Here is a 14,709-nt window from a genome sequence, read left to right as displayed (position 1 = left end):
TCACAATAACTATCTTTATAACTAACTTGCCTATTGGTTTAAAACATGTACCGGTATAATTTATTATAAATTCAAATATTCCATAAATCACAATAAGTATTGAGTTATATTGTGTGTTGGTTGATTGTATTTAGCAGATCTTTATTCTCAACTCTTGATTTTTAGACATGCTTTGTTTAGAATCAAATGATCATCCCATTTCTTTCAGGTCTTAATACTCTCTTTTCTTAACCAAATTCAATACTGTTACTATTTTTACCCAGATAAACGAATCTGTGTGTGAGAAAAAAATAATATTTTTATTTAATTGAGGATGTGTTTCAAGGTTTCTTAGAAATATTCGTTTGTAAAAAATGAATTGATTTTATAAAACTTGGATTTATCTCTCAACCTTAAAAATACACTTCTCAATAAATCTGAAAAAATACATTGAAAGGCTACTTGAAAGAATGTTTGTCCCAAAAATTCAGAAACGTTTGATTTAGCAAGTTATTTATAGCCTCTTTTTCCTGTGCAATACGAATTTGAATCGAAATAATTGAAGTATAATTATCCATTACCAAGTGTATGTATGTAACACGTTTTTTTCATCAATAATTCAAATTTATTACAAATAAAATACAAATTAGGCTATTTCTTCCAATGTGTTGTGTGTTGATGATAAATAATATTCGATCTATATTACAAACATTAATATTCAACATTTTCAGTCCTAAACAGATAATATCAATACGAATTACGTCTTAATACTTCAGGATAAATACTACCAATTAATTTTTGAGAATTCGGTCCCTGAAATGTGTGTGATATTATGACTAATGGTTTCCTATTGAGACTTATCTGGCATGCATTTCCAGGCCTAGCTAGATAACATACACTGTAAAGTGCGAGTTCTAATTCGGGACTAGTACCTACAAATAAGCTACTAACTGGCTTGTCAACATCATTCCATGTGAAATGTACTTTCACCAGACTTCCCTGAAACAATATTAAGCCGACATTCAATTAATCCATGACAAATAAAATCATCAACATAGATTATCAAACATCGAAGATCATCCAATCTTGATACCGTTCAATTTATTGAACAATTATTGGTTTATTTGAAAGCGATGATTGAAAAAATAATTACTGTATAACAAAATTTTCTCGAAAATCAAGTGAGTCCAATATTAATTCCAATTTTAATAGTGTTCTTTTCATCTCAAATTCAACGTGTTGACCAATATATATTTGCTCACCAAGTTCTACTAAATGTCCACTTTCTTGTTCAGGTCTACTCGTATTTACCTAAAAATCAAAAATCAAAGTACCCTTTTTTAACATATATAGTTTTTTATTATTCACGACATGTTTCGGCTTCAAAGCCATTTCCATATTCTTCTAAACTATATTTCTTGTAAATTCTAAATTCGATGAACAGTTGTAGACTTATGAGACTAGTGGGTTCTTCAAATTTACGCGTTACCTTCAATTTTCTACCTTTTTCCATATTTTCTTTCGCTAAGAAATGTACTTCACAAATGCTTTAAATCTTCAAATGTCATAGATTTTGCAGTTATTTACCTAACTTATTTTAGTATAACAAATTGATTGTTTAGTCTCAATATTTAAAGTTAAATCCTACAAATTTAATTCAAAACAATACTTACCTTTCCGAAATCCAAGTAATGTTTCCATCCCATATAATTTAATGTCCCACTTTTCTCCTGATTATTGAAATAAATCCAATTGTGAAGTCCCGAGACTTGATGATTTTTGATCTCTCCCAAAAAGACGTGCTCGAAGGCTGATGAACCCCTTTCTCTAAAACCTCTAGAGTACAGAGAGAACCAAATTTGTGCCAACCAATGTTTGAATGACTCTTGGTCGCCTCTAAACAGTCCTGTTCAAGCACAAAGAGATTCGAGTTTTAAAACGTAATGGATACAATTATACGGTTTGTGATATTTGTTTATTGGAAATTATTAAGGAATTGGCCAAATTATATTTAGTCTGTTGAAGGTGAATTTTACAAGTTCATCTGGCATTTTTTTTGGCTGTAAAACTCATGCAATATCAAACAAACTAACTAGTTTTTTTCCAAATTTCATTCCAAATCGGGAATAATCATTTTTTCATTAGCAAGAAAGCATGGTGTTCAATAACTGAAGATCTTCACTCTGGTGATTCAATTGATAAAATACTTTTCTCAATGAATTCTTTGAATTTTTTGTAAGATCATCAAATCCCTCTTCCTCTGTGAATTCTTTTAGAAAGTAAAGTTCTTGTGTATAGCTAACATTTTATGTAAATTTTATTTGAAATCAACATTTGAATGAATCATTCACACCATACCTTCATGAAAAATGTTCTGCATCTCACCTTTTTCCGTTAAAAACTCGTAGGTCGACTGCATCACTTTAGTTTTCATCACAGCATTGATAAATGCAGATTCTTCTAATTTCTCGATATGGGTAACAACCTCTGGATGAGTTACATCTGGATCGTAATTATCAAATAATGCCATCAAGGCTTTAACTGTAGGATTCTCTAAGGCTCTTCCATCAACATTTAGAAGTCTGTTCCAAGATAAAAAAATATTATTTCAAATTTTAAAACAGAGGTCACGTATATTTATCGTAATATTATACGATAATTTAATTTATTTATTTATTGTACAAAATACTACAATCATAATATAATTATGACATTGAAGGAAAAATACACAGAGTCTGTATTATTCTCTCCAAAAATTTTGATAAAAAGTTGATGTTGTCCAAAGTTTGAGGTTATGATATCACACACTGACTCGTCAGTTGATTCTTGATCCAGGAATAATGATTTGAAGATTTTGAATTTTGAAGGTTGACATAATACTTTAAATCACAGGTTCCCAAACTGTGCGCCACGGCACCCGGGGGTGCCGCAAACTAGTGCCTGGTGCGCCGCCGTTTATCAAAGAGCCTATCAAAGACTCACACTACAATACAGTGCGGATCAGTCTGTGTGTGTGCCGTGAAAAAAATATTAATCTTACGTAAAGTAAGTCAATAATAAATGACTATTGAGAATATAAACTGAAAAATTTATTATAATAAATAATGCAACGCTATATAAATAAATTTTACTAGGTGCGCCGCCAAGTCATATCTGTACTCAAAGGGAGCCGTGAATCAAAAAAGTTTGGGAACTTCTGCTGTAAATGAATCACAGAATGTATCACAATGAATAAAAAACTTTTGAAATAATGCACTTATTTGAAAAATTTGAATACAAAATCACAAACCTACTCAATCTAAAGAGAATTATGTAACGAGAATTAGATGTATACTTCAAAATATGAAACATAAATTATTTTCATGTATCATCTTACGAGATAAAAGGGTATGTTGAATGATAAATGTGTATTATGTGATGATGCGGAATAAGTCCTACTCCAATAATATATCTAATATTTCTCTTTATTTACGTTTCAAAGAATCTATGAGAATCTTCCATAACTTTAGTAAAGGTATCGTCTGTTATGAAGAGTAACTTATCTGATAAGAATCTGATTCCTTCAGTATTTCCGAGAAATGGTTCAAATCAATAATGTATGTAGGTAAAGAGAATCATCTCCTAGCCTGAATATTGCAAAGAAACTATTTTATTGAGTTGGTAGACTTGTTCAATTGATATCCTACAGCTAAAATTATTTTCTAAAATTGTTCTCATTATTCAACTTACGGTTGACTTGCTGAATCTCGTGTAGACTGTGCCTTTCCTTGTCTGTTGTATCTTACCAGATCTGAAAGCCCGCTATTATCCTCATTCAGAATTTTTTCAGTGAATGTTTGAATATCTTGGTTAGTGACACTACTAGCAACACTTTCTGTAACTGAAATATTTAATGATTTCGAATTTAATCAATAATATTGAAAGTATTTATGATAGTTTTTTAGGATTGATTATCTTGCCTTTTGTTTGAAGACCATTCTCTGGATATTAACGTGATGAAAAGATATCTAACACAAATTTAAAATAAAATATTCCCTTCCTTTCTCTCCCGACAATGATCATAAGTTAGCCATTTATTCAAATTCAATCCAAAGTAGTTTTAAGTAGGGCCTAAGTACTTGAAATTTATTTTTCACATATCAATTCTTCCAATTCCTCTTAAACTCCAGAATTTAATCAATTTTCAAATAATTTTATATGAAGTTAGCATTCGTAGAACTTCTATTTATCCTAACTGTCACGATAAAGTTAAATAATTATAATGCTATTTTTAACAAAGTTAGTTGATTTAATTAGATGTTTCAATTGACAAGTTCGATAAAACATGGAAAACCTTCAAGATAATACTAAATCACTATACCGGTACTTACAAAAAATACATAAAAGAGGAGATGCCAAAACAAACTTTGTGAAAAACAGCTTTGAACATTTTGTTATCATTTTTTTTAATACTCTCACTGCTTGACTATTAATGATCACAATATTTTTTCACGTTAAGTGGCAAACTTCGGTTCCGTGATTCAAATAATGAGTATTAGAACTTAATTGAGATGAGCTTAACACAGACTGTATCTATTGTATACTGTGCAATGAAGAGTAGTAGTATAAGCTTTTATTATTTTTGTTTATTCAACTGTTGGTTAATTGACTGCTGCTAATATTACCGTAATTTATTATCTGTCATATATCTTGCTCGAGCAATAAAAAATGCAATTGAAACTTTGCTTTGTCAGAGTGTTTTCAAATTTCAAACTTGAAATATAGGTATATTTGTGATTGAAAGTAATATTAACATCCAATAGGCTGAACAGGCTATGATTCATTTGTCACTAAGCCTTTCATGAGTTTTCTAATATAATGTCAGATAGGGGTTTGATATTATTCAGCCTTTTTCATCTTCTTGAATATAATTTTCCTTGAATTTCATTCTTGAAAATGTTTGAGTTCATTCAAAAATAATTTAAAGTATTTCTTCTTAAACCATCACCTATTTGAAATTTTTAGAATTTTCATGCTTTTGCTCTGTTCTCAAATCCAATTCAGCTAATAATTACTCTTCATCGATTGAATTCATCATATCACTTATCAGTGTTATTCGCAAGTAATTTGATAATTTATTAAATAATCATTTTTATTCGGAAGTTCAATGAGCAGAGGTGTGAAATGAAACAAGTTGTTTAGCAATGATTTTTTATATTTGATTGACTAAATATAGCTTATAAAAACCGAACCGTTGAATCCAACCTCGCATATTGTTTAATTTTTTTGAAGAAATATTCCATATGATAATAGGTACCCCAAACAAAATATGAAAATTTGCATGAAAAAGTACCTAGCTATGAATAATAATAGAAACAACTTCAGAGATCAGCCATGTACCTGTATTGAGAAATTTGATGTTACGCTAAAAGGAATCAATCTGAATGAATGATTTCTCATAAAGTAGGTAGGCCTACCCACCGTAGCCTAGTCATCTTTTTCGTAGCCGTCAATAATAATTGTGGTCATCTCTAGATAGACGAAGAATATTTTAAGAAATTAACTCTAATTTACTTGATTAAATCAATAAAAGTCAACAAACTATATTATCAAAACTATGTTATGACAAAGCTTCTATCAATTCGTACCTATTATCCCAAAAATGTGTTTTATCATTGCAAAAAACTTTGAAATTTTTACTAATGGAAGAAAAATACCGTAACATCAGCTCATTTCACTAGGTTGTATGTTTACTTGTTCAGGATTCGTGGTTATGTGTATAAGCTCTTATATTTTCTAAAAACATTTTTAGGAATCTAGAAAAATGTGCGTGGTACAGTACTAACTAGAAACTTGACATTCTTGACATGCAAATGTTTAGATACAAAACACAATTGAAATCATTTAGAAATATGATGTGGATGACCGATATTTGCTACCAATCACACTCCTGGGTAGATACTGCCAATGAGTTTCTGAGATTTCGGTCCTGTGAATGTGTAGGATTGAATGAATAGCGGTTTTCCGTTGAGCTTGAAGTTGCATTTTTCGCCGGCTCTGGCCAGATAGCAGATGCTGTACAGCGACAATTCCAACTCAGGACTTGTCCCAACAAATAGAGTGCCAACCGGCTTATCCACGTTCTTCCAAGTGTAATGCAGTTTCAATAGACTTCCCTGGAACAAAATTCAACATTAAATTTATTCTTTATTTATGAGTATAATTCAACTTAATATGTTGATTATTGATAGAAGGCGTAAAATTTCAAGCTCATTATGTTAAATTATGTGAATATTATTGTAAAGTATAATAATAATAATATTCGTATGGCTTTTATTGGTGAGAAGTCCCTGACGGAAGTTCCACCTCGCCTGAATATATCATTCAAGTCGTCAATGGGCCTTACGACTGTCATACTTCAGCTGGGACCGACAGTTAGTATTGTAAATTATTGAACACTTATTATGGAGCGAATAAGTGGGTCGATGTCAAACGAGGCAAACGACAGAAGAGTCCTGCGACAGTCGAGACCAGCGACGGTAGAGACCTGCGACATTCGAGGCCAGCGACGGTAGAGGACTCCTGAAAAAGAGGCCTCAAATGTCGCCTGCGTTAGCCGACACTTGAGGCTACTCTAATTTTTGTACAACCCCGACAGTCGAGACCGGCGACGGTAGAGGACTCCTGAAAAAGAGGCCTCAACTGTCGCCTGCGCTAGGCTCTCCAGAATGGCAGACAGCACCAAAAGAATTATCATTTAATTAGTATGGATTTACCAGCAATTGAATAATATATATATATATATATATAATATATATATATATATATATATATATATATATATATATATATATATTATATCCCATTATTCCTTCCATATTATGAATAAGTATTGCAACTTTACAACTGTAAATAAAAATATACCTTAGTTGCTTCTTCATAAAAAACGAAATTTTCAAACTCGTAAATACTTTTTTGATTCTTGGATGTCAAATTCTCAGTACATTATAGATGTAGGATATTATTCTACAAATCATTATCCTGTTACTAATCAATAACTTTTATTTATTTCACACATTCACATTTTACATTTTCTTGATCTATATACATTGAGCTTTTCTCGTAAAAACTAAATTGTTTATTTATTTCATTAACGATGTTACTTAAGGAATTAATCACATGATGATAGCATCATACGTCAAAATAGAATTACCCTCGCTACAATCTCATATCCTACACTCGGCCATGTACAGGCCGATAGTCGAGACCTGCGACATTCGAGGCCAGCGACGGTAGAGGACTCCTGAAAAAGTGGCCTCAAATGTCGCCTGCGTTAGGCGACAGTTGAAGCCTCTTCAATTTTTGAACAGCCCCGACAGTTGAGACCTGCGACCGGACAGGACTCCTAAAAAAGAGTCCTCAAATGTCGCCTTCGTTAGGCGACAGTAGAGGACTCTTCAATTTTCGTACACTCCCGACAGTCGAGGCCTACGACCGTAGAGGACTGGAAAACAGTCCTCTACTGTCGCAGGTTTCGACTGTCGCGCCCCCGAATAAGAGATCATCTTAACTCACCAAAATAAAACATGTCTAATAACAAGAAATATTTTTTAAATCAGACTAATCACTGTCAAAACTTATAATTCGTTTTCCTTCAAGACTTGAATATATACTCTTCTACCGTATGCAACATTCTGGGGATGAAAATAGTAATCAATAATAATTTATTATTCTCAGTTACTAGCTAATTAATCCCTAAAAGTAAATACAGTATGGATATATAGATATCAAATCGACCTTCGACCTTCCATCGAAGCAGAAAGGACTAAGTGATAATAATCATACTAATTATACTAAGATGAATAAATAAGAGTTCATCCTACTTTTCCGAAATCTTCGAAACGCATCCATCCCATGTAGTTCAAATTGTTTTTCTTCTCTTGTTCATTGAAGAACAGCCAATTGTGTAAACCTGAGACTTGGTTTTGCTTGAGTTCACCCAGGAAAACATGCTCAAAAGCTGATGAACTTTTTGTGCGAAAGCCTCTAGAGTAGAGAGTGAACCATGTCTTTGCAAGCCATTCCTTGAAAGCTTGCCTATCTTCGTTAAATAGGCCTGTAACAATAATTTATCTTGTAAGAAAAAAAAACTATAAAATAACAATATCGATTTCATTGGAAATTAAAAAAAAACTATACAATATATCAATATCGATTTTTTTATGAATGGAAACAATTATGTACTGAAATAATGGAGTTATTCATTCTAATCTGCTGGAAACTTATTGAAAGTAAACAAAAAATTGTTTTTTAGAAAACTCTAATAATTCTCCACAAAGAACCATGAAATTTAATGGATGATGATAATAATGTCGGATGACCTGACTGGTTCAGGTCTGGTGCCAAGAGTTTTCAGGTCACAAATGATCAATTTCAGGGCCTCTGACATGACTCTACATCGCTGATTATATACAACAAAAAATAAAGACATATCATACTGACGTCTAATAATAGATGATTATGCAATATGGTACATCTGGAAGTTGGTAATAAGACTTAAATAATAATTATTAGCCTATACCTTTTTGCTTCGCATAGTTGTAGGTGAAGTTCATAGCAGGTGTTCCCATGATAGCATCGAGAAATTTGGATTCTTCAGTTTTTTCAGCATTCGTGACAACCTCCGCGTTTTTGACATCAGGATCATAATTGTCGAAAAGTGCCAACAACGCTGCTACCGTTGGGTGTTGCAATGCTTTTTTGTCAACATTCAGAAGCCTGCAGACAAATAACAAAAATGATAAGCTACTAGCCTTTTTTGTTTTGTAAAAAGATAATAATTGTTTGTTTTTTTAATTATGTTTTTATCATGCCGATTCTTGTATACAATTTCATGTTGATTCATACCTGAATGGCAATTTAAAACAATGTTTTTTTTTTAATAAAGAATGCTTCTCTCATTACCTAATTTGAAAATTTTAATTTGTAGTGAGGTCCACGTTATAATGGCAGTATTTGATTAACATTGGTGTTGCTATATTTGTTTATTATTCGACAAATAAGTTAGCGCTATCCTTTCCTACCTCCGCAACGTTGCCAAATCGTTTTTCAACAATGTGGAAATATAATTAGCGAAATATTCAATTTAAATTTTCAAAACTTATTATTAAATCATTTAAAAACATATTTCCTTAACGAATAGAATATAATTAATCATTTCTAACAAGAATGAACAGTTAATATTTTGTCAACGCTGTTCTCTTATTTTTCTCTACTACTATTATAACGTTGCAGCCTCACTATATACTATAGAATGCTTTTCTCTATCTTTGAAACATTAATAAAAATATATTATCGATGAGCATGTAGATTGAGATATTCATTCAGTGAGTGTGTAGGATGAATAAATTCCAGTTTGATATGAATATATTGTATACAAATAAACATGTAGGCCTAACATGATCAAATCACATATGAGTCTATTTTCAAGTTACGTGACCGAGCGTAGTGAGGTATACGTTTCAACTTGACAGGATTTGTTTTTGTGTAAGGTTTTTTGAAATGTTGTATTTTAAGGATAGTGAGAAGGAAAATGAGACACATAATGCATGAAAATTTATAAGAGTTTATATACATTTATAAATCATTGCTTTTATTGAAATCCAATAAAATTTATCAAGTGCCCTTTATATTTAATTGAAACAACTAGTTTCAACTCTTCAAGAGCAATTTCCAAGTATCATCTTGAAGAATTGCAACTAGTTGTGTTTTTATAAAATAAAAAGGGTAGGCCTACTTGATAACTTTTATTGTGTTACAATAATTACCTACAGTAGAAATTGATGTTGTTTTCTATGACGAAACACTATAAAATTTGTTATAGTTTAGACACTGTGTATCGTTGTAAATATTTAAAAAACACTTTTTGTGATGAGATGAGGTATGCATTCCACTCCCGAGGAAGAGCTTCATCAGCCTCATCTCATCACGAAGAAAAGTGTTTTTAAATATTTACAAAGATACACACAATGTCTAATCTACAATCTACAGCCCTGAAAAAAGTGAGTATATTCCTCATTATTCATTATTATAATATAATTTCTGAGTAATATGTGCAGTAATGAATATTTTACACGACACTCACGGCTTCGCAGCTCTGTCAATAGCCGATGCGGCATTAGTCTTCCCCTGTTTATCATAAGTCACATGAGAAGAAAGCCCACTGTTGTCCTTCTTCAAAAGATCCTCTGAGAACGTCTCAAGATCTCTATCAGAAATACTCGTAACACTCTGAGCATCTAAAACAATTAACAAAAAATATTATAGAAACCTTCTTTTATCAACGCTGAAGATGGGACACAGTTTCTTGAAACACGTCCGGATTTGACAAAACATAAACAGGTAAGTGGGCTGCTAATAACTTGATAAAATAAGTGAATAGGTAGTTTTTCGTGTGATCATGACTTATAATATTAGGGCTATGGTTCTCAAACTTACCACTAAACTTATATTTGTAGTTATAGAGATGGCTGGCCCTGATAAAGAGTGTCACAGAATAACATGAGCTTTTAAAAATGTCATAAAACTGGAGTGAGAAGGGAAAAATAATTTTATTCATGACAATGAAAACTTAAAAACTTGCTATTGATTATAATAATCAATTAATTTTATCCGTTTTTTTTAATTACACTCTTTAGAAGTATGTTTGCTGCTCCTGCACAAACTGAAATCTGTCTTATTGGAGATTCCTCATCTATGATCGCTGCAACATTTTCAACCTGGCGTGCCCCCCCCCTTCACACCACTTTCCCAAGTGGTGTTTGAAAAAACTCACTGTATAGTTGCAGAAATAATAATCATGACCTTGATACTTGAATGAGCAAATTTAATCTATTTATTTATATCAATTTATAAATCTATTGACCAAAAATCTAATTTATATTAAAAAATTAATTACTTGAAGAACTTATTTTCCGGGTGGGGGGGATTCGTGAGATTACACAGTTATAGGTGTAGGCCTACCTACCTACCAGACAATATACTTACGCCCGTGATTGTTATTAAATGCCTTGAAATATTGTTGTCGCAAACAAATTTGAATAAATAAGTTTGAATGGATTAAAACAGAATTATTAATGAAATCTACAACTTTTCAGTTGAGATGTAGCAAACGATCAGGACAGGATAGCTAAAGAAGTAGCATTTAGCAGGTATTTAAGGGCACGGAAGCTTTTCAATTGGGAGGTGGACCAAGCAGTTAAGAGGAAAAATGCTGATGCTATACTTGACTCTCAGAACCCATGTAAATCGGCCTGGAAGCTTATTAACAAGTGCAGAGCGTCTACACAGCCTCAATGTGATTTCAGTCCAGATGTTATGAACAGTCACTATCTGAACTCCGTGGAGGCCATTCTTCAACAGATTCCAGTGACTCAGCCAAATGGTGTTGGAGATGTAGAAGCACAACCCGCTGTTTTATCTGTATGGAGGAGAGTCTCGAGGAATGATGTATTGAAAATAGTGACTGATTCTAAAAATTCACCTTCTCAGGACATCTATGGATTTACTGTGGCATTCTTGAAATCAGTGGTTGATGAGATGGCACCTCATCTTGCCAGTGTCTTTAGTCAATGTCTTAAACTGGGCTACTTTCCGAATTGTTTGAAGTTGGGTAAAACTGTACCTATATACAAAAAGGGAGATGAGAAGGACAAGAATAACTTCCGACCAATTACTGTTACCCCCTTACTCGGGAAAATCTTAGAGGTTGCCATGAAGGATCAGCTAATGGACCATCTTGAGAGGAATAGTTTGCTGTCTGTTAGACAACATGGCTTTAGAAAGTCCAAGTCCACACTAACCGCCCTGCTAGCCCTGATCAATGAAGTCATTGATGCATTTGAGAGTGGAGACTCTGTGGCAGTGAGACTGTGTGACCTGTCACGTGCTTTTGACTGTGTGTCTCATGAGCTTCTCCTTGGAAAGTTGAGTCAGTATGGTATAACTGACATTGTTGCTGACACTTTCAAGTCCTATCTTTCTGACAGAAGGCAGATAGTGAATGTTCGGGGAGCATCATCTGGCGATGCTGCATGTACGGCATGGGGTACCGCAGGGCTCTGTCCTGTGGCCGGTCCTGTTCATCCTGCATATAAACGATTTGAGAGTCGGCGGAAGTGAGTTCCTGTTTGCGGACGACACAACCCTTGTTGGGAGAGGATCCTCGCCTGCAGTTGCCACCCTTGAGTTGGAGGAGTTCTTCGCTGGTGCAGAACGCTGGTTTCAGGAGAACAAGCTGTTGCTCAACGTCGGCAAGACACAGAATATCTTGTGCAATCTGAGAAACCACTTCAATCATTCATTGAATGAACCGGTGAAGCTTCTGGGATTTAACATCGATCCAAAGTTAACATGGAGTGCTCATGTGGATGTTGTATGCAAAAGATTGTCTCGTGTGATCTACCTGTTGAGAAGACTGAGGTGCTTGCTGATTGAGGAGCATTTGATTATGGCCTATTTTTCACTGTTCCATAGCCACATTATCTATGGAATACTGCTGTGGGGACACTCTTCACACTGTGAGAGTATTCTTCTGCTGCAGAAGAAGGAAGTCCGGATATTGTCATCCAGTGGTCATCTGGAGCACTGTAGGCCACTCTTCGCCAGACTCGGGATTCTCACAGTTTTTAGCCAGTTTATCTTTGCTTCCCTGGTTGGTATTAGGAATACCAATCTGACAGTGAATCTGAGGGGGTTGCAGAGTGCCTACTCACTTCGAAATGCCCTCGAAGTCAATGTTCCTCGATGTAGGCTAAGTAAGGCTCAAAACTGTTATCCAAATATCGCTATTGAAATGTTTAATATGCTGCCTTCATTTGTGCGTCATCTGAGTGACAGATAGTGAGTTTAAGAGGAGACTCAAGTCCTGGCTGCGTGCCAGACCATACTACTCCTTGAGTGAATTATTTTTTTCAGGAGTCTATAGTTGACATTTAGCGGCCATCACCGTGTTTAGCCATCTATGCCATTATGTTTTATTTTTTGACGTGACAGTGTTGTCAAAAACTTTTGTGTGAAATTGTATATTGACGTGATGACCTACCCAGCTCATCTGGCTGGCTAATGGTCCTACAAATGAAGATTGAAGATTGATCAATGAGAAATCTTCATCACAAATTTCAATAATGTAGACTTATTCGTGCAGAAAAAGTTTTTAAAAATATATGAATAAATTGATGATCCTTAAATGGTGAGTTTTAAAGTTTTCATTGTGATAAAATAAAATATTTTTCCCTTTTCACTACCGGCACCGGTTCAATACGTTTTCAAAAGTTCGCGATATTCTGGGTTGCACTATATATACAACAAAAAATTCAGAAAAATCTATTTCATTTTTCATATGAGGGATATATGAAATAATAATACTGTATACACAGGACCTTCTAAATACTTATTTAGGAGGTCCTGGTATACATTGCATATTCACCATTTAAATGGGATAAGGCACAGCCAAAGAAGAAAAAGAAGAAGACATTGCATATCCACCGTTAGTGATAATAATTGCCGCATGAAAAACTCTACAGTAAAAAAAAATCAGAATAAGTTTACAAAAATGAGCTTTCAGCACTGATCGAATAGCCTATATAGGCCCAATACGGTACTATTATTGATATATTTATGACATGGATGAAAAAAATAATTTTGTTTCATCATATAATTAGAGAGAAGATTGAATAAAATGTGCAATCTTAAAAATTAAAGAAACATTTAAAAAAATATAAGTAGGCTACCAGCGTACGGTAGGTAGATAGGTACGGTACCATATATATATTTTTGTAGCAAAGAATTTAAATTGTACTACTATCCAGGATAAGCTACGGTAACTTATAATTAATTTCACTTACATGATAAACTCAAAAACGATGCTCCAAAAATAATGTTCACTATCAGTAATTTAGTGTACATTTTTGCTTACAGTACAGTACCGTAACTATATGTAATAACTCACTCCTATGCACGCTTTTTCAGTTTAGTTTTACAAAGTAGACCTTTAAACTGACAGTAGTGTTTCAAATTGAATAAACAAAAGTGTAAACTATTCTATATTAAGACTCCCAACATCACAAATTGAAAAATTGCTACAAAGGTTTATTAGTCCCTCAAAAAGTAGGGCACCACGGAAATATCAAAGGAAATACTGTACTGTACTGCAATCTCTCATCGGTTTCAAAATATTATAGCCAGAGGCCCTTTGCTGCTGCAAATTGCTATACAATAGCAAAAAGTCAAGCGGAATGACCTAACCATTACAATAAAAACAGTATTATCTCGAGCAAGACACGTTTCATTGAAAAGATAATAAGGAATGGTACTGAACTGAAAGAGATATCGAAGACATTACAGCCTAAAGAATACTGACGAAGGTCAAATTCCAAATATTAAGCCTAAGATTATAAACGTAAGGAGGGCTAGCTAGTGATGATTATGATTTTAGCAAATTTATAAATTAAATACAAGTAGATTAACAATAGGATGCTATTTTGGGAGTTGCAAAGATTAGATGATAATAAATTAATATTAACTTTAAACAGTTGCCAAATACAGAGAGAAAAAGTTATTTAATGGTAGTTAATTGTGTTTAAAATTTAAAAAGCCCGCGCTCAATGGTCACTTGATTTGGTCTCAGTTGTGAATGAACTCTACAAATTTAAAAAATGGAAGATTATCATTCATAAAGTTCATTAAACACAT

General features: G+C 33.3%; 2 protein-coding genes across 2 annotated transcripts; both read right to left on the bottom strand.

Moving 5' to 3' along the window:
* Positions 1-500: 500 nt before the first annotated feature.
* LOC111060970 (poly(U)-specific endoribonuclease homolog) lies at positions 501-4,601 on the bottom strand. The gene is made up of 5 exons (XM_022348658.2): positions 4,350-4,601; positions 3,709-3,859; positions 2,365-2,561; positions 1,653-1,885; positions 501-978 (listed from the first exon to the last, which is right to left on the bottom strand). Exons 1-5 carry the CDS (start codon positions 4,417-4,419, stop codon positions 727-729), a joined length of 903 nt encoding a protein of 300 aa, XP_022204350.2. The 5' UTR covers positions 4,420-4,601; the 3' UTR covers positions 501-726.
* A 554-nt stretch (positions 4,602-5,155) lies between these two features.
* Positions 5,156-14,518, bottom strand: LOC111060972 (poly(U)-specific endoribonuclease homolog). The gene is made up of 5 exons (XM_022348660.2): positions 13,863-14,518; positions 10,103-10,256; positions 8,540-8,736; positions 7,842-8,074; positions 5,156-6,134 (listed from the first exon to the last, which is right to left on the bottom strand). Exons 1-5 carry the CDS (start codon positions 13,921-13,923, stop codon positions 5,901-5,903), a joined length of 879 nt encoding a protein of 292 aa, XP_022204352.1. The 5' UTR covers positions 13,924-14,518; the 3' UTR covers positions 5,156-5,900.
* Positions 14,519-14,709: the final 191 nt, after the last annotated feature.

This window comes from Nilaparvata lugens, chromosome 4, assembly GCF_014356525.2.
Source record: "Nilaparvata lugens isolate BPH chromosome 4, ASM1435652v1, whole genome shotgun sequence".
In the NCBI taxonomy this organism is placed as follows: domain Eukaryota; kingdom Metazoa; phylum Arthropoda; class Insecta; order Hemiptera; family Delphacidae; genus Nilaparvata; species Nilaparvata lugens.
This window is presented reverse-complemented; position numbering and strand designations above follow the sequence as displayed.